Source organism: Microtus oregoni, unplaced genomic scaffold (genome assembly GCF_018167655.1).
Source record: "Microtus oregoni isolate MIOR12 unplaced genomic scaffold, Mior012 000044F_ref0000062, whole genome shotgun sequence".
Lineage (NCBI taxonomy): Eukaryota > Metazoa > Chordata > Mammalia > Rodentia > Cricetidae > Microtus > Microtus oregoni.
This window is the reverse complement of record NW_024543218.1, coordinates 19,516,255-19,537,385: the sequence shown is the minus strand read 5'-3', so window position 1 is coordinate 19,537,385 and position 21,131 is coordinate 19,516,255. Positions and strand designations below refer to the sequence as shown.

The following is a 21,131-nucleotide window of genomic DNA, read 5'->3' as shown; positions in this document are numbered from 1 at the left end:
TGTGTGTCGGTCTGCCTATGTCTGTCTGTCTGTCTCTGTGTGTGTGTGTGTGTGTGTGTGTATCTATATCTGTGTCTGTCTCTGTCTGTCTGTCTCTCTGTGTGTGTCTATCTGTATCTGTGTGTGTCTATCTCTGTATCTCTATCTATGTCTGTCTCTGTCTGTGTGTGTGTATCTCTCTCTCTCTCTTTCTGTGTGTGTGTGTGTATCTGTATCTGTGTGTGTCTGTCTCTGTGTGTGTGTATCTATATCTGTGTCTGTCTCTGTATCTGGTGTGTCTGTCTGTCTGTCTGTGTGTGTGTGTGTCTATATCTGTGTCTGTCTCTGTATCTGTGTGTGTCTGTCTCTCTCTGTCTGTGTCTGTCTGTCTGTCTGTCTCTGTGGGGGGGGGTATCTATATCTGTGTCTATCTCTGTATCTGTGTGTGTCTGTCTCTGTCTGCCTGTCTCTCTCTCTCTGTGTGTATCTATCTGTGTGTCTCTCTCTGTCTGTCTGTGTCTGTCTCTCTCTCTCTCTCTCTCTCTCTCTCTCTCTCTCTCTCTCTCTCTCTCATGGATTTGGGACTTCCCAGCTAGGCTACACATGCTGACCAACAAGCCCCACGGATCCTCCTACCCCTGCCTTCCCAAGCCTAGGACTTAGAATGAGTGCCATGACGCCCAGTTCTGATGTGGGCTCTGGGGTCTAAACTCAGGTTTCCATGTCTTTACCCAGCAAGCCATCTCTCTTAACTTGTAAGATAAACTCCTGCCCCGAAGTAGCTCATGGACTCTTTGAAACATTAGCTATGTCTTCCTCAAATAATCATCTAGATTTGAATGGTAGGTCTATGCTTTTAGAAACTTGTTTTTACATCTAATTCTAAGAGAACATATTTAAGATGTGCAAAAGTATGTTTACCCTGAGATGCACTCCGCTAGACTTGCTGGGAAACAAATTCCAGTCGCATGCCACGGTAAACCACACCTGCATCCCAGTGTGTCTAACTTAGCTGAAGTTCCCTAGTCTGTTTGGAAACTTCTTGGTGACTCAGAGGATGACTGTATCCATGAAATAGTGTGTGTAGAAGCTGAGGCTCATTAACATGCTCAGTAGATCATAATTTGTCTATCCTTCACTTCTCCCTAAAGTTGCCTGTGTTGCCGAGAAACCCCTTGAACATCATGCTGTGTTAGTTCTCGGCATTTTAGGGCCCAGCTTCTTTGTTAACCTGATGAAAAGGGTTTACTTGCAACACCAGAAAATTTATAGTGTATATCAAATTTGACTTTTTATTTCTACTTGTTCTCATATTCCGTAAGCCCTGTAGGAGGCCACTGTAGGCTTTGGTTTCAGAAATATTGCTGGAGAACATTCTCTGAATTGAACTATAACATCTATTTATTGGTACACTACCATGTGGAGAGGCTGTTTCAGAGTTCAGGGAGTTTAAAGGCTTCATTGAAAATGTTCCTGCACCACTAATTTCATTTTATAATTCAAAACTATACTGTAAAAAACAAAACAAAACTAACTAAACCATTAAAGGTTTCTTACATTCAAGTAGTAATTCCGCTATGATGAAGTTACTCATTGCTAAAAGACGGGTAACGGTCTAGGGAGAGAAGAGGGATGAGGTCTGTCTCCACAGAGAGCAAAAATGTCACCAGGTCATCAACAAATCCGCACACACCACTACTACCGCCACCACCATCACCACAACCCCCGCCTTCTAGGCAGAAAAACATGTATTTCCTCTCCTCCATTGAGAAGAGGCATCCACATGTTTGACATTTCTAAGGGTTCTCTTAGCCCTTCTCTGTGAGTACAAGGACCTCTGTGCCCCCAACAGACCACCTGGTGTAAAAGCACACAGTGAGCAGTCGGGCACCGGGAGGAAGCTGCTCTTCTTCCTGAGCCACTGCTAAATTGGGAGCCATGGAGCAGCAACCGCCCTACAGAGTGCTTGCATCTAGGTCAAAGGTGCACGGTTTCCCTAGTCTCCAGCCTAGGTGTGAGGTGCTTAAAGAAAGACCTGTTTCCAAAGCCTGAAAATACATAAAAGAATCCCTCTCGGAATGTTACATTTATCTTTATTCTTGGAGGAAGCCCATTCTAGATATTTTGTTAGACGTGTTGCATGTTGTTTCATCAAGTTTATGAGCAATATGAATAAAACCATCGGTGCTTACGGAGATTTTAAGTCGTCAGTGTGTGCAGATTTTGGCTCATTTTGGATGAGCGCTGACATTGGTCAGAGGTAAACGCTGAGCTGTTTTAATCGTAGCTTTTTACAGTAGGGCCTTCAGAGATTAAATTCTCCTATAGTATGTCACGCTTCAGATTCAGGTCCTCCAAAGACCATCAAGGCTGTGTGCCATTCACTCCTGCCCTGGTCTCTGGACCCAAACATACAGAGTAAGCTCAGGAGCTTCCGAAGGATGGACTGGCAAGCTCAGTGGACTCTGAAGGAACTGCACCTTAAGACTCATGTCCCTATCCTTCCTTTCAGGTGTGACCCAGGATTTTCCGGCCCAGCCTGTGAGATGGCATCCCAGACATTCCCCATGTTTATTTCCGAAAGCTTTGGCAGCTCCAGGCTCTCCTCTTACCATAACTTTTACTCTATCCGCGGTGCTGAAGTCAGCTTCGGTTGTGGTGTCTTAGCCAGTGGGAAGGCTCTGGTTTTCAACAAAGATGGGAGGAGGCAGCTGATCACGTCTTTCCTGGACAGCTCACAGTCCCGGTGAGTGTGGTGGGGTAGAACACGCAGAGAGCGTGTGGGCAAGGGTGGATGATTTTCAGCTGTGCTCTTTTTCTCTTTTACTAGACCAGATAAGTCTTCTAATCTTTAAATAGGCTGCGAGGATCCTTAGCTGATTGAGAATTAATTTGCTCTAGTTTTTGTTAAACCAGAAGACTCGCCAATGACTCTGGGTTACTAATGACCGACAGCTTTTTAAACAATATGAGATGTTCGCATCAAAACTGTGTTCTTAAGCCAAAGTCTGGTTAATTATTCATGTGGTTTGTTTATTTGACAGCTTGCAGGGGCTGATTAGATTTACTCTACACCGCCCCTTCCCCCAGTGCCTGATAAATAATGCAGGAAAGGAATGATTGGCATTTCAAGTCTATGTACCCAGGCACATAATACATAAACAGGCATGAAAATAGCTCTATGTTATGGATACGTACTCGCGCACGCGTGCACACAGACACACACACATATATAATACATGCACATCTTCACTGATTTATACATCTTACGGTATAATTACTTATACTTTATAAAACAATGACTGTAAGCCTACAGCTTTGGGGAAGTTCATTTAAAAGTGCTTGAATTTCTTTGAAAACAAAAGTTTATCAGTAAGAGTGTGCCTGTGTTGACTAACTATGAGCGGCTCATTCTAGGTTTCTGCAGTTCACACTGCGCCTAGGGAGCAGGTCTGTTCTGAGCACGTGCAAGGCCCCTGACCAGCCTGGGGAAGGAGTCCTACTGCACTATTCTTACGACAATGGGATAACCTGGAAACTGCTGGAACACTATTCCTACCTCAGCTACCACGAGCCCAGGTATGTCAGAATGCGTCCATGTAGTATTTCCCTCCTAGGGGGACTCACAGTTCAGTCTTACAATTTTGCAGAGGGCCAGATCGTATAAGATTCTAAAAAAATAAAAAAATAAAAATAAAAATAATAAAAAAAAAGCCAGGTGGTGGTGCACGCCTTTAATTCCAGCACTCGGGAGGCAGAGGCAGGTGAGTTTGAGGCTAGCCTGGTCTACAAGAGCTAGTTCCAGGACAGGCTCCAAAGCTACAGAGAAACCCTGTCTTGAAAAAAAAAAAGGATTCTATATATTCTTCTGTTGAAATGAACAGTTGGTAAACCATATTGTTTAATCTATGTGTCCCACTCATTTCGATACTTCAAAGAATTGTATTGTTATATTTTGAGATGTGCGTCTAAGGAAACCACTTTGATATTTAGGAAAAGAATGCAGCCAATACTGTTGTCATGTAAGCTATTAGAGATAATTTTTATATGACACTCATTTGCAAACACGGTTAAAAATATTTGATAAGATTTTGCTAAATTACATATAAACATTATAATAACTTATTGAATCTGATATTCAATGTGTTTTAAGTTTTTCACACAGTGAAATGAAGCAGTGAGCACAAGTTAATCTTTCTGGCATGCACTGAGTCCATGACGATGGCATGTATGAAGGAGGAAATAAAACCCCTTCCTCTGGCCATTTCTACTTCTCTCTGCTTTTGTCTATTCACGGCTATGCACACCTAACAGGGGTTCAACCTTCAGTGTTGACAGAATGGTGCCCACAAACATTTCAGAGACGCTCTGTCCTGTTAGAACACACGGGGCTTCTCCATGAAAGTCCTTCAGAAGGAACAAAGGGAGAGAAGGAAGGGAAATCTCAAAATAAGGTATCAGTGTACAAACCATCAGGGGTGGACGCTGTGTCTCCCCCGCAGTCCTGTATGGAGAACTAGCACTGTTGCCCCTCCAGGAGGTACCTTTCCCCTGGCTCATGAGGAGGCAGGCTTCAGTCCTCAGGGTGTGCCCTGGCACTCTACACCGATAATGCATGCTACATGTTTTATAATTTTGCCGGGGGGCCACTCCCAATTTTAATCATTGGCAAATAATATGAGAACTTTGTGCATAAAGTGAAGTAGCGTGTGACAGACAATTACTCACTATTTTGATATAAATTTTACACATTATAACAAAATGTAAGTGTCCCAGCTATGTTGGATGCTTTCTTTGTACAAGTAAAAATGTACAGCTTTATCCCTTAGAGATACACATGTCCTATAGAAAAGTCCCAGGGACTCCCCATGGTTAATATGAACCAATAAGTTAAATAAAAAACAACATGAGAAAATCATGAAGAAAATATCTTCATCCTAAGTGAACTTGGCGAACGCCCAACTTTTTTTCTGGCAAGGATGGACAGCTTCAAAGTTTGGTAATCCATCTATCTAATGAATTTCATTAATCTTTGTTGATATGAAAAATAGCGACATCTTCAATGTGCTGCTGCAAAGGTGGTTTTAATCTCATCCACCATATGACAGTGACATTCTTCTAAGCAGAATCAAGGCAGCCCTTCAGGGTTAGGGATGTGTGTGGCTTGAAAGATGGAGATCACAGTAAAGGCTTCCTTTTTTGGAAGAATGTGGTGATGTCGGCAAAACACGCATTTTCCGCATATGAGCATCTGACCGTAAGACTCTCCCTCTTCCTCCCCCTCACAAATGTTAATAAAAGCTGACATGGCAGAAATGGAAGCTGATATATTCCAAGTGCTAAATTATATTCTTCATAATAAATAATACAAACCGTGAAGATTTTTCATAGGATTAAATATATCTTGATGCCCTTAGCCATTTAGTCTGTTTTATTCATTGTAAATTACCTCCTGTAAAATGCTGTGAATTCTATATTATCTCTTAATGTCACGGTTGTTCAGAAATGAAGTATGAGTGGTGTGTTGATCTTCTAGCTGGCTCACCACCATCACTAAAGGACGGTTTCAGAAAATTTGTCTGTGTTTCATTCAAATATTAAAAGAACTGCTTATGTATGAAATCTGAAATCTCATAATATATCTAGTCTGAATGACCATCTTGTGAACTAACTTGTGCTTTTATAAGTATAAATTTCATAATTCTGTTAAACCTTAAACTTGTTTCCCCTTTTGTTCTTACTTGTAAGTATTTTCATACTCTAAAATTGCTTTAAAAATCAAATCTTGGCCAATTTTTATGCCTTGATTATTTATTGTGTTTGATCCCTTATTTCAAGTTACCCAATTCTGTAATTTATATAGTTATCAAACTTTAAAAAAAAATAATTTATTGGCCAGGTAGTGATGGTACATGCCTTTAATCCCAGATTTTGGGAGGCAGAGGCAGGTGGATCTCTGTGAGTTCAAGGCCAGGTTGGTATATGGAGTGAGTTCCAGGATAGCCAGGGCTACACAGAGAAACCTTGTTTCAAAGAAAAAGAAAATTCATGCAGCCTGGGGAGGTGGCTCAGTGGATACAAGTTTGAATCCCAACACCCACATAAAAGCTGGTCAACTATGGCAGAAAACCGTAATTCCAATGCTTGCAAAGCAAAACTTGAATGACCTGAATCAATCTGTCTTCCTAGACTAGTAGAACTCAACTCCAGGTTCAGCTAGAGACTGCCTCGACAAATAAAATGACAATTTATCAATCAAGGAAAACACCCAACATGAACTTCAGGTTTCCACACACATGTGAGTTCATCTGTACACATATACAAACACACACACACTCTCACATACACACCAGCCAATAAGAAAAAAGAAAACAAAGAAAAATCATTTAACACCCATCTACAAAGGAATGATTGACGCAAAAGGTTAACTTAAGTCTCTATTCCCCCCAAGTAGTATTCTAATCAAAGTTTTCATAGCTATTCCTACCAGCTAGTCTAATGTGCAAAGAGCCAGGATGTCATTAAAATCTCCCACCCTCTTGGCAGAAGTTATGTGGAGTAGAAGACCAAGGAGTTAGGACCAAGGTTTCTAGATCTGCCAGTCATTTAGTGTCTGTTTAACCCAAAAGGGATGCTTGGTGTCCTGTAGTAATATGGGGCGGCAGGGCTGCGTCCCCCACACCCGGCCGCCCACATGGCTAGCTTATGCTCCGAAATAACAATACACAAACTGTATTCTTTTAATCACTGCTTGGCCCATTCTCTTCTAGGCTAATTCTCACATATTAATTTAGCCCATTCCTAATCATCTGTGTATCGCACCCCAAGGTGCGCTTACCGGGGAGATTCTAGCCTAGTCCATCCTGGGTCCAAGCTTCATCACGTGTGTCTGCCAGGGAGCAGGGCATGGCGTCTCTCTCAGGCATCTGCTCCTGAGAGGAGAGCTGTCGAGTCTCCGAGCTCACTTCCTCTTCCTCCCAGCATTTTGTTCTGTTTACTCCTCCCACCTATCCTCTAACCAATAAAATGGGCCAGGGCAGTGCCTTTATTAGCCAATGACCTTCCTCCATCAGTGTCCCTCTTCCTTTGTGTTCATATCCCTGTCTACATTCCCTGGGGATGCTTTGTGTGTTGGAGGTTTGTGTCGTCTCCATGTGTGAACAAGTGATTTACATACTGACATACAGAAGAAAGAGAGACAAAAAAGTTCCTAGTCCTTGCCATGGGATGTTTTGATCCTAAATTGACATGTGCAGATGCTGAGACCCGTAAGACACATCAAACAGCCTTTACTTTGGATGCAGAGTCATTGGCCATTAGGTTGACAGCACAGAAACCCTGACCCAAGAGACTAACACAGACCAAGGGTCTAACTGCAGACCAAGAGTCTAACTACAGACCAAGAGTCTACCTGTAGACCAAGAGTCTAACTGTAGACCAAGGGTCTAACTGTACACCAAGAGTCTAACTGTAGACCAAGGGTCTAACTACAGACCAAGAGTCTACCTGTAGACCAAGAGTCTAACTGTACACCAAGGGTCTAACTGTACACCAAGAGTCTAACTGTAGACCAAGGGTCTAACTACAGTCCAAGAGTCTAACTGTAGTCCAAGAGTCTAGCTGTAGACCAAGGGTCTAACTGTACACCAAGAGTCTAACTACAGACCAAGAGTCTAGTTGTACACCAAGAGTCTAACTGTACACCAAGGGTCTAACTGTAGACCAAGGGTCTAACTGTAGACCAAGGGTCTAACTGTACACCAAGGGTCTAACTGTAGTCCAAGAGTCTAACTGTAGACCAAGAGTCTAACTGTACACCAAGAGTCTAACTGTAGACCAAGGGTCTAACTGTAGACCAAGAGTCTAACTGTAGACCAAGGGTCTAACTGTAGACCAAGAGTCTAACTGCAGACCAGGAATCTAACTGAAGACCAAGAGTCTCCACTCCTCTGTTATGAAAATATTGATATCTTTAACTATTGTTACATATATACACATAAAATATTCTATTTTTAGCTACTTTATATATCTGTTCATCAGGGAGATTAGTTGCATTTTTAATTATTAAAATAAAAAGAAACTATTTTTTCATAATATGATGCTAATTAAACCAAATTATTTAATCAGTGTCTGATGTTTGCATTATTGAACCAGTTGGAATATAGTTCAATTGTTTAGTTTCATTATGCCTGTAAAATAAATATTAATAGAAAAATAAAAGTGAAAGCTATCAATAATCTTTAACTTAACTGTTTACTTATATTGTCATCTAATCAATTATATTAATAATATATCTAATTAATTATATTAATAAGAAGTTTATCAGATTATGAAAACTATTTTAAAATCATAAATGTATTTAAATATGTCTTTGTAGTTTACATTTTATAAATTTATGTTTTTTAAATTTATGCTACTCTGTTTCTATATTGATTTTTTTATTATTTTTTATTTTATTACTTTAAAAAAATACCAATGCAAATTCCCATTTCCTCCCCTACTCCCACTCCCTCCACACACCCTCTCCCAACCTCCCTCCAATTCTGAGAGAGGGCAATGCACCCCGCTCTGTGGAAAGACCAAGGCCCTGGCTACTACATCAAGGTTGAGCAAGGTATACATCCAAAGAGAATAGGATCCCAAAAAGCCAGTACACGCAGTAGAGATAAATCCCAGTGCCATTGTCATTGGCCCCTCAGTCAGCCCCAACTGTCAACCACATTCAGAGGGACCAGTTTGATCCCATGCTCGTTCACTCCCAGTTCAGCTGGATTTGGTGGGCTCCCATTAGCTCAGGCACACTGTCTCAGTGGGTGAACCCCTCATGGTCTTGACTTTCTTGTTCATACCTCTCCTGCCACTCTTCAGCTGGACCTTGGGAGCTCAGTCCTGTGCGCCAATGTGGGTCTGATGGAGGAAGGACAGAGATGAGAGCAAGGAAAGAAATACCTTGATTGAGGGAGCCATTTGAGGGTTAGCAAGAACCCTGGTTCTAGAAAAAAATCCCAGGAATGCACAAGGATGACCCCAGCTAAGACCCTAAGCATTATTTTTTTAAAAATGTGTTTTCTCCTGTTTTAGACAATTCCACCTGGTTGTCACTGTCTATATAACCAGTAGTGGCAACTCAGTCCTCTCCCGCATATGCCTATAAAAGCTGTAAAGGGAAAATGATAGTAATTTTCAGCAGATGAACCACATTTCCAAACTATCGTTTTAATATATTATGCATGAAAAAAAATATGAAGCGCAGTCTAATTCCTCAGTAAAGCTAAGCTGGGATAATGAAATCTTAAATACTTCAAGTTATCCACATAGTCACTTGGCGGAAGAGGGAGTTGCAGTGTGCCTTTACTCGCTGGAAGCAACCCTCCTGAGACCCTGCAGCCTGCTCCCTGCAGCACCGCGCTTGGAGTCCGGCTGCATTGTGGGAGAGGAACTCCTCTTGCTTTTGTGTCTCACCTGTGTGTGGATGTGAGCAGCCTGGGGCTGTGATTTGTGGAGCTTTGACACCAACGTCATCGCAAGGCACTTATAGCGCGGTTCCTGCTACTGTGTGCAATAATTGCTCCTCGAAGTTAGATATTGTTCTTAATCTCCACCACTGTCGCCGTGTTGGGGCACAGCCAGTGACCTGTGTCCACATTGGCTAACTCAGGGGACCAAGAGAGCAGTTTGATCCCCTCTGCCTCACACCTGTGGCGTGGAACAGGCTACTCAAACGACCACTTTGTCCCTTTGACACCTGTGTTTAATGGAGTCAGCTTCCTTGAGAACCCGTGAATGAAAACACAATCACATTTTTTTTGATAGAATTTGAAGACATTGTTAGAAAAGTGCATCAAACCAGGTATCTCAGAAGAATGTACATGGTTGAATCATTGTTATGCCATAGTTTGGTGGGGGTCCAACTATCCTGACTAATTATTTTAGTATATCCAATCTTGGAGATTAGGGTTTTAAATAATTCAATTTATTTGACTACTTATTTGGCTTGGAAGTCGGGTTTGTAGTATAAATATTTAAGACAGCAAAAGACCTGAATTCTAACTTTTTTCCCTTCAGGATAATCTCTGTAGAATTACCAGATGACGCGAGACAGTTTGGGATCCAGTTCAGATGGTGGCAGCCCTACCACTCTTCCCAAGGAGAAGACGTCTGGGCTATCGACGAGATTGTCATGGCCTCTGTCCTGTTCGACAGCATCAGTCTTGACTTTACCAATCTGGTGGAGGTCACTCAGTCTCTGGGATTCTACCTTGGGAACGTTCAGCCGTACTGTGGTCATGACTGGACACTTTGGTAAGAATCGTTGTTACGATTTACGTTAGTAAGCAGAGTGCATGGATAAACTTTGAGTCCATTCTGCGCTTAGTCTGTTCAAAATTATTGACTAAATGTGGTACATTTAAAAAAAAATGGTACTGGTAGTGGAGAGATGGCTCAGAGGTTAAGAGCGCTGGCTGCTCTTTCAGAGATCATGAGTTCAATTCCCAGCACCCACATGGCAATACAGAACCATCTATAGTGATATCTGATGCCCTCTTCTGGAATGCAGATATACATGTAGACAGAGCACACTTATACATAAAATACACCAGTGACTGGTTTGTTAAAATTTTATACAAGGAGTTTGTTTTCATGACGTCATATGTAAAGTTCAAGAAGCTTATCATGCAGATTGATTAACTTACATGTTCCTTTAATACCTTTTTTCAAACAGTATTGGTTTATCTAGTTAGTGACATTGGTGCCGGTTCAATATTGGGGCAATCATAATTAAGATGGTCGTTACTTTTAGATTCTCCTTCCAATGGTCACTTAACAGATTTAATTATATAACAAACAGTAAGTAAATAGTTTTAAGTATAATTCGTACTTCATTAACACCACTAAGGATGATCCAGTGGTAACTAACAAGTATAAGGAGCTAGTGACTTAGCAGGGAGGCCCCACTGGCCCTCAGAAGAGACTGCCTTAAAGCCTGCTAAAGCACACAGAGCTAAGTCCTAGCCCTTGAGAGCGGGGAGCACGGGGATCAAGTTCAAGACCATCCTCAGCTGTGTACCAGGGGTTCCGGGCCAACCTAGGCTGCTTAGATAAGATGGGGCAAGGGCTTCAGAGACAGATTCCCTTTGAGAATCTGAGAAGGCAGACATGATGTGTCTCACTGAGTGGCAAGTGGAAAAACAAGGAAATCCCAGCCATATGGAAATCCACAGGAAGAGAAATCCAGCTACTGATAATTCTATAGAAAAGGATGCCAAGATAAGAATGACAGAGGCATGTTCAAGGATCAGAAGGGAGAGCGGTGGTGGTGCAACACACATGTTGAGAAGACGAACATGTGTCAAGAACGGAAGCCAAGATATGTTCAGAGACATTAGAGTGTCTTCTAGATCTAAGAGATTTCCAGATTAAGACTTGAGTCTAAATGATCCCACAGCCTCCACTATTATGCCCACTGTCCATTCCTAGGTTCCTTTTAAACTCTAAGCACGAGCAAGGAACGACTTCCTAAGAGACTTTTAATTTCTATTGAGTCATGATCAGGCCCGTTTAATTTCCTCCTAATCATTGCTGTTGCCTCTAGAGAGTGTACCATAAATGACCCATCAGGAACCTTATCATAATTAGAGGTAAGTTTTACACGCCATTGCACAGAGAATTACCTTTGATTGGGGCTGCGTGTGTGCAGTCACGTCTCACCCAGCAGGCTGAAATTCTAGCGTGAAAATGACAGCTAGTGGAAAGGAAGTACAGCTGGTCACTTTTGCTCGAAGCGTGTCGGACTAGACACAAGGAAATGTCTGCTCAAACAACTAGAGACAGTTCAACCACGTTCTCGTTGATAGCTTCGGATGCTTGTGTGGTGTGTGTGTGTGTGTGTGTGTGTGTGTGTGATTCCCAAGCCGATAGCTCCAAAAGCTCAAATAAAATAAAAGAGGAAAAGAGGAAGATAGGAGATACAGACCAAAATGAGATTTGTTAGAAGTTTCCGCTTCTGAAGTTTGAGTGGCCTGAACTAAGAGTGATTTGGATTCGTCACGTACCACAAACGGCATCTCCCAAGATTGTGTAGTAAGATTTTTTTCAGCACTTAGCTGTAACAAAGAGTCGTATCAAGAATGCAAGTCCTGTATCTTGTTTACTTTCATGAAAAGTTAACATCTGCTCAGATAAACTCCAGAGTTGCTGAGCGTTTTAACTTAACGTTTGAGTTGAATGCAAGCAAACTGCATTTTAATGTCTGGGCTTTGAACAGATCCTGTGAACAATATCCTTTCACACAAGTCTGATGAATAGTCTCAACCCACCGCAGCCTTCATTTGTGGAGATTCACTTACTTTATGAAAATACATTCACAGTAATTCTAGAAAACCAGAAGAAAATACAAATAATCGTGCTCGCCCAGTGGGCACCCTGAGCGGCCCTGTAGGAGTTTTATTAACCACAGCTTGTGAGCAATCAGCTTGACTTTCTGCTGTTCTCTAAAAAAAAACCGGAGTTGTCTTGGCCGTGAGACATCAGAGGAGACACTGTCGGTGGTAATGAGACCGGAAAAACACATTAACAATTTTTAAAAAGACATGAAAAGAAATGCTTACTGCTCATTAAATTGAAGCAACATGGATGCTCTCAAACCGCCCCCATTTTCCTAGTCAGTGAGTTAAAATAAAACTCTTCTTAATGACGCTGTCTCTCTGTTCTTCTATGGAGGAAGACGTTGTCTAAAATGGGATGCAAACTTGTTTGGCCGTGTTTTTCAGAAACACTTGTTACAATATAGAAATTAGAGACATGATATTGCAAACTGTGTATTATTCCCCCCCTCACTAGTCCTTAACAGGAACAGTCATTTTTTCATGTGGCATATTGGCAGCATGTTATCTTATTAAGTAAAAATTCTTTAAATGTATTTGAAAACATGGCCTCTACCCTGTGATGACCTTGTTCCTCTCCGGGGAAATGTAGACATGGCCTGCACTGAAAGACTGGTGTTAGATTAATGATTGTTGGCTCTTCCCAGCTGTGTGTTCATTTAGTTCTCGTTTCAGACCCGTGACTGTCCATGAGCGTGGATTGTTGTTACCAAGGCGGTTCTCCAGGGAACGCTTGGACAATCGCTTTTTCATTAGAACCATAGTTAATATGCTGTGAATCACTTAGAGTACACCATGCTAAAGCACTTTTTTTTCCAGTAGGGAAACAGACATTGCTTCTGACTCTTGGCAATGCTTTCCTTCTATTCATTGAATCTGTATCCGTTTTAGATTTTTAAAATAATTTTGAAATATCTTATAAATGTAATGGTATATATTATTTATATTTTGATAAATAAATCTTGCCTGAAGACCAGAGGCAAAGCTAAAGACAGTAGAGGTCAGGCTGGGTGGCGCACACGCTTAACCCCAGGATTTTGGAGGCAGTGACAGATGGATCTCTGTGAGTTCAAGGCCACCCTGGGCTACACAAGATCAAAGCAGAAACAAATCCAGGTGGTGGTGCCTCACCTTTAATCCCAGCACTAGGGAGTCACCCTGGATCCCAGCACGAGAGGGAATATAAAATAGGAGGAGAGAGAGGCTTAGTCTGCTTAGAATGCAGTCAGCCTGCTTTGGTAGAGGTGAGATGTCTCTAGTGGCTTGGCTATTTTGCTTTTCTGGGTTGAACCTCAATTTCTATCTCTGGGTTTTTATTGTTCATGCTACATATAAATATTTTTTTTTAAAAAAGGTTTTCAGTTGAAATAGAATCACATCACATTTACCCTTCCTCTCTTCCTCCCAGGCCCTCCTGTTACCCTCTCTCAAACCCTTCTCGGGGCCCTGCTGGAGTTGATAACTTCTTTTTCTTTTATTATTATTGTTACTTACATATATTGAATATATGTGTGTGTGTGTGTGCGTGTATAAATATATAAATATAAGCTGCTGGGTGTGTGTGTGTGTGTGTGTGTGTGTGTGTGTGTGTGTGTACAGCTTCAGGGCTGACTACTCTGCACTGGACAGCCAATAAAGGAGTTCGTGCCTGGAAAGGCTAACTCTCCTTCTCCCAGGAGTCACAGGTTACCTGGAGAATTTTGTTTAGGGGACCCCATGAAAATCCCCCCTACATTAGCATTTCCATTAATAATGCCATTGTTCTGGCCCTGCTTATGTAGACATTCCCAGGGGAGACGGTGTGTTCTGGTTCTTGCAGTCTTTCCATCCTCTCCTCTGAGATGTTCCCCGGGGTCACAGATGAAGGAGCCATAGACGTACCTGTTGGAGCTGGACCCCCCATGAGTTGTTGATCCCTGCACTGTGTGTCCTCGTGGCTCTCTGGGGTAGTCTCTGTTTTTGTGGCAGCTTCTTTGGTGAGAGGTGTGTACTCCGCTTACCTGTGGTATGGTTAAGATGTTGACTTAGCATGTAGTAAGGAATTATTCCGGTCTAGCAAAGTGATGGTTGTGGAATCTTTTCCAGAGTCCCTGACGGCCATCGCCCCAAAGCTGGCTAGGTTCCTAGTCCCTGGCACGATTTCCCTCCTGTTGAGTGGGCATTACGTCCAGCTAGACAGCTGTTGGTTGCCTCTTGACATTTGACTAGCACTTACTGCACTTTGATGTCTCCCTTTGCCATCTGGTCCTTTCTGTGGCCCTTAGGTGTTGCAGCTGGGCAGAACAGTTTCCACCCTTTGGCAACTTGAGTAGTGCTTTCCAGAACCGTGGGAGTTGGACCACTGGTTGGAACTCCCTCCCTGCCATCCCATTCCCCACTTCGTATCACCTGCTCCCTAGCACTCCCATCCTAAGAGGCCCTGACAACAGCACACCTGCAGGACAAAGATGGAGAAACTACTGTGACTGGTGACGATTAAAGCAAACATTAGCCTGAGATAAGAAAATCTGTCCTTTGCAGATCATTGATGGCATTTAAAGAAAAGAAGATTTAATTAAAAGAAGAATTAAGACTGTGTGTGACTTGTGGAAATGTTGAAAGAGACACCTACGCACTTCACAGACACGAAAGATCCAAGTGTACTCAGTCTTCATTGTGTGTAACGGCATAAATGAATGCAAGCAGATTGTAAAGAATATATACACAGCTTTAATGGGGAAATTAGACTTACATTACCACGGTTCCCACGGAGAACAGGGAGCAGGAAGGGGCGCGCGCACACGTGCGCGGGCTCCCACTCGCCCAATTTATAAGTAAACATTCGCCCAAGGCAAGCCCGCCCCTTAAGGGGCTGGCTTAACCCTACATCGTGACTATTGTTTTATTTATTTCTAATTGAAGCGTTCTTTAAATAAGTACATCGTGAGCTCTTGTTATGTTAGGTTTAGGTTTTAGAAAGAGAAATTTTTAACATTTGATTTGAAAAGAATGAAAGACCAACAGGAAGGAATTAAAATTAAGGTAGGAATGGCAGAAGATACGGGGGGAAGGGGTGGCACTGTGTGTTGGTTGATATGAGAGGACACCCTTGGAAACTCAGCTTTCCCTATGAGAGGACACCCTTGGAAACTCAGCTTTCTCATGAGCACCTAGTAGCACCGTCACCCCTGAAAACTGGAGATCTAAGATAACAGCTGCAGGATGGGTAGGTGGCCCCATTCAAAGGAACCGACAAATAACACGTATGTTCAGGACACCCAAAACTTTATTACCATCTCGTGGGAGAGCTCTATTAATATGGACAAGACTTGTGTATTTATTGAAAGCAAGAACCACACGGGCAAACCTCCAGGGCTGAAGAGGATGCTAGCTACCTATCTGTCTCATAAATTGAATGAGGTCCATTTAGCAGGCCTAGGAGTGTGCATTTGTATGCCAAGACACTTAGCATGTTGAGGTAGGAAATTTGCTTGGGGCCACGAATTCTGGCAGGGTTAGGAAATATCGTGAAACCTGATCTCAGAAGAAGAAAAGACAAAAAAAGATTAGAGAGATGATTCAGAGGTTAAGAGCACTTGCGGATCTTCCAAAAACCTGGATTAGGTACTCAGCACCCATGGTAGTGACTCATCCCCTCGAGTTTCTGCCATCCTGCTCTGGTCTCAATGGGAGCCTGCACACACGTGCACATACACACAGAGAGACATGCGCATACACGCAGAGAGACATGCGCATACACACAGAGAGACATGCGCATACACACAGAGAGACATGCGCATACACGCAGAGAGACATGTGCATACACAGAGTGAGAGACATGTGCATACACACAGAGAGACATGCACATACACAGAGTGAGAGACGTGCGCATACACACAGACATGCATACACACACAGAGACATGCGCATACACACAGAGACATGTGCATACACGCAGAGAGACATGCGCATACACACAGAGACATGCGCATACACACAGAGAGACATGCACACACAGAGAGAGATACGCATACACAGAGAGAGAGACGTGCACATACACACAGACATCCACACACACAGAGAGACATGCGCATACACACAGACATGCATATACACACAGAGACATGCACATGCACACAGAGAGACATGCGCATACACACAGAGAGAGACATGCGCATACACACAGAGAGACATGTGCATACACACAGAGAGACATGCGCATACACACAGAGACATGCGCATACACACAGAGAGACATGCGCATATACTCAGAGACATGCGCACACACAGAGAGACATGTGCATACACACAGAGAGACATGTGCATACACACAGAGACATGCGCATACACACAGAGAGACATGCGCATATACTCAGAGACATGCGCACACACAGAGAGACATGTGCATATACACAGAGATACATGCACATCAGTAGAAGCAAAAATGAATGTTTTAATACAAATAAGTAGGGCTGGGGATGTACAGCTCAGTGGAAGAGAATTTGCCCACCATGCGTAAGACCCTGAGTTTAACCTCTAGTCTTACAGTAAGTGTTTTTACAGCATCTGCAATGGATAAATAAATAACAATGCCTTTGCCATGACCATTCACAGAGAGAAAACCAGTAATTTATTATTATATAATAATCATGTACTACCTGCAGAATGGAATAATAATTGAAATTCTTAGATATGTATGTGAGAGACTAACTTACTGTTTAATCATTCCTAGTCTTTAAGAACCTTCTAGAAATAACAATGACTTGTAGCCTGGATAAACAGCAAGATTTTCCCCACTGACCTAGAGAGCCACCAACAGAGCTGTTTGTGCAAACTAGTCCTCATGGATGTGTAGGAAAGTCAGACCAGAGAAAGACACACACACAGAGACAGAGAGAGAATTGGACACATAGCTCAGAAGCATCGGGTCATACATTCTTATAAATGACATCTACATCTCATTTTATTATCTTCATTATTTTTAAATGTGTTTACCGGAAGTTGAGTCTTTCCCACAGAAAAATTTCCCTTCCTTTATTCCATTGTGTTGGTCTGTATAAGACTAATCAAAGAGAGGGCTTGTCACTAATGTAGGATTGTGTTGTTGGTAGACATGGACAAAGGAGAGGTCAGAGGTCTCATCGGGACTTAGCTGAGACTTTAAGCACCCCTGATTCCTCGGGTTATAAGGGAACTAGTACTGAGAATCCTTTGTGGAGTTGCCACAAGTAGAGGAAGACTTTGGATGTCCCCACTCCAGTATTCTCTGAACAGTGTGTGTGGCCCAACACAGCTAGGGAAAAGAGAATGTCAGGGCTCCTTCGTGTATTTCCTTCTCTCCTCCAGGCTGCGCCCTCAGCGGGGCAGGCAGACCAGTGCAGTCCTTTCTGAAATGAAGAGAATGTCAGGGCTCTCTCCTGTATTTCCTCCTCTCCTCCAGGCTGTGCCCTCAGCGGGGCAGGCAGACCAGAGCAGTCCTTTCTGAAATGAAGCGCATGGAGACAGTGAGGAACTGGGAGTGTGCTGACAGGAAAGTGTGTTAAAGGGTTAAATGTGGACCTGGCAAGTTGATGTCCATGCGAATTGGCTCTCGGATGCTGTGGCTGTAACAGTCGGAGGCTCCTGGCAGCCAGAGGCTGGCGATAGTCAGACGCCAGGGCAGAAGCTGAAGGGGCTGGAAACAACCAAAGCTTCTTGATGACCTTCAGTCGTCAAAATGGCAGGGAAATGCAGCAGCTCTGACAACTGCTCTTCACATGCACACACGTACATACAAACACACACACGTACATACAAACACACACGTACATACAAACACACACACGCACATACAAACACACACGCACATACAAACACACACGCACATACAAACACGTACATACAAACAAACACGCACATACAAACACACACGCGCACATACAAACACACACACGCACACACAAACACACGTACACACAAACACACACACATACATACAAACACACACGTACATACACACGCACATACAAACACACACGTACACACACACACGTACACACACGCACATACACACACACGCACATACAAATACACACGCACATACAAACACACACGCACATACAAACACACACACGCACATACAAACACACACGTACATACAAACACACACATACAAACACACACGTACATACAAACACACACACGCACGCACATACATCCACTCTCACATTCACACACACACATCTCACACTTTCTTGCATGCACACACTATCACACATACACATGCACATACACTCATTCATACACACATAAACACATTCCCTCTACACATACATACACACTCACACGCACTTTCTCTCTCATACACACTCACTCTCATACTGTCTCACACGTGCATACACTCTCTCTCACACACACATACATTCACACTCACTCTCATACACACACACTTTATCTCTCTCTCTCTCTCTCTCTCTCACACACACACACACACACACACACACACACACACACACACACACATAAAGGATTTACATTGAGGGTTAGAAGAAACTACCTGCCCTCGTCCATCAGACATCTCTCTGGGAACACAACCCATCACCTGCCTTCCTCTGCTACAGTTTACTCCAACGGCTGAACATTTCCTTCAGAAGATGCTGTGAGATGGGAAGGAAGGAAGGAAGGAAGGAAGGAAGGAAGGAAGTCTCACAGACTGAAAAATGACCAACGACTTCAAAACCATTTTATGCCAACTAGGCTGTCGCTTTGAAAATGAGTGAGATTATCTAGAAGCTGGGTGAGCTGTCCTTAGACCCCAGGAGACACAGGAGGGTGAGTGGCCGCAGATGGGACGCAGAACAACTAAAGGAGGCGAGAAAAGTCCCTTCTTGTGACTCCAGTCTTCCCTACCTGTGTATCCCACAGCATCGGCTGTAAGTTCCTGTGACTTGGTCAGAAGAGAGTGTCATGTGACCATAGCCTCTGTTTACACTGACTGTCAGCCTTTCTCTCTCTGGAGTCCCGACCCCCCTTCTTCTGTCTTCTGTAATCTGAAGTTATCCTGTCCTTCTGGTGAAGGAGGTAATGCTAAAGTTTGTGCTCAGTAGTTTTCAAAGAGAAGTCCTTCTCCCTAAAAGCTCATTAAACAGCAGCCAAGTAGCTCGAGCTATGCTTCTTATTGTCCGGAGTGTGTCTCCAGCTTAGCGTAAGAGTCTGTTCCTGGATTTAAGAACTGTAGAGAAATTTCCACACACACACACACAGAGAGAGAGAGAGAGAGAGAGAGAGAGAGAGAGAGAGAGAGAGCGCATAGGAATGAAGAAACCGTGGAATGAAAACTTCATTTACTTCCTCCTGAAATATGAAGACGAGAAAAGAAAAGCAGGTGCTTAGGACAAAATGCCTTTAAAAAAAAAGCCTGAAGCAGGTGCTAGGAACACTTGTACCCCAAAATAGCTTTAATTGCCAAAATAACCCTGAAATCTCAACGAGACAAACAAGGAGGGGGGAGTTAGCCACCGAGAAACCCGCAGACTTCGCAAATGGCCCATTGAATGTGACAAAATGCATTCTGAAAAGATCTTCCAGGTTTGCTCTAATGAAATCAGCTTTTTAAAATGTCAAAAATAAATATAATGTTCAGAAATATCCTGCTTAGATAACAAGCCCAGTTTTGAGAAGCTGGTTGGGAGACTGTAGTGAAGAAGCCAGAAGTATTAGCAAACCAGTTCGTTGTATGAATGTGGCATCTTAAGCCAACATGTTTAACACTCGGTGATGTAAGTCACACATACACACACCTCTGCTGGAGCCTTAAACATGGATGAACTGTGAATTTCTCGAGGAAAGGATGTGGTGTTAGAGCTTGGAGGGCAGGATCTTGGCAACCCATGGCCTTCCTAGAGACAATGACAGCGGCACTGTGGTGGGAAGGGAAGGGTGTAGACAGAAAGGGCCACCACTCACTGTAGACCACAGAGAGGTGGCCCCCGCACACCACAGACCACAGAGGTGGCCACTGCATACCATGGACCACAGAGAGGTGACTACCACAGACCACAGAGGTGGCCCTGCATACCAGAGACCACAGAGAAGTGACTACCACACACCATGGACCACAGAGGTGGCCAGTGCACACCACAGACCACAGGGAAGTGACCCTCACACACCGTGGACCACAGAGAGATGGCCCACACACACCGTCGACCGCAGAGAGGTGGCTGTCATGCAAAACTTGCCAGAATTACAAAGGAAATGTACAATTTCCACATTTCAATGTGGTTTTAATACCAGTGCTTTGCTTTCAAAGTCACACGAAAGAAGTGAGGCCCTAGATAAATAATATAAAGAGGTAATGAATAGGCAAAGCTTTTGAAAATTATATTCTACAAGTAAAAAGTGCTGTGCCTCTTTCAAGGGGCCATTGGGCATTTGCTGGTTATGAACTGGGATCAGAGTCAATTTCAACAGACACCAGTAATATATGACACCAGAAGTGAGGACCATAGGGCCAAATGTTCTGCAGTTTAAAGTATTTACCCATGTGTTTAGAAGAGGAAAAATAGAAAGTTTTTTACTTTGTTTGCAAGTTAAAACTTGTAATATTAAGCTAGGAGCAGGGTGGTACTGCTGGCATAGTTGGCATACCGTACATCCTCAATGTGTAGCGAACGCTTTCAAATCAACAAAGGAAAGGTTTACTCTACTTCTGAGCCATGGGAAAATAAACAAAAACTACCGTGGCCCCACACAGATACAGATATCTATTTAATGTCCTTCCTAATCAAAACTTTAGTTCGACAGCATACATAA

The 21,131-nt window shown here is 43.0% G+C and overlaps 1 protein-coding gene across 1 annotated transcript in view; it reads left to right on the top strand.

Annotated features, from left to right (window-relative positions):
- Positions 1-21,131, top strand: part of LOC121434713 (reelin-like) — a 447,768-nt gene that overhangs the window by 301,890 nt on the left and 124,747 nt on the right. The window contains exons 18-20 of the mRNA XM_041633615.1: positions 2,492-2,725; positions 3,397-3,558; positions 10,045-10,281. Of these exons, the coding sequence (XP_041489549.1) occupies positions 2,492-2,725; positions 3,397-3,558; positions 10,045-10,281 (633 nt within the window). The remainder of the gene's footprint in view (positions 1-2,491; positions 2,726-3,396; positions 3,559-10,044; positions 10,282-21,131) is intronic.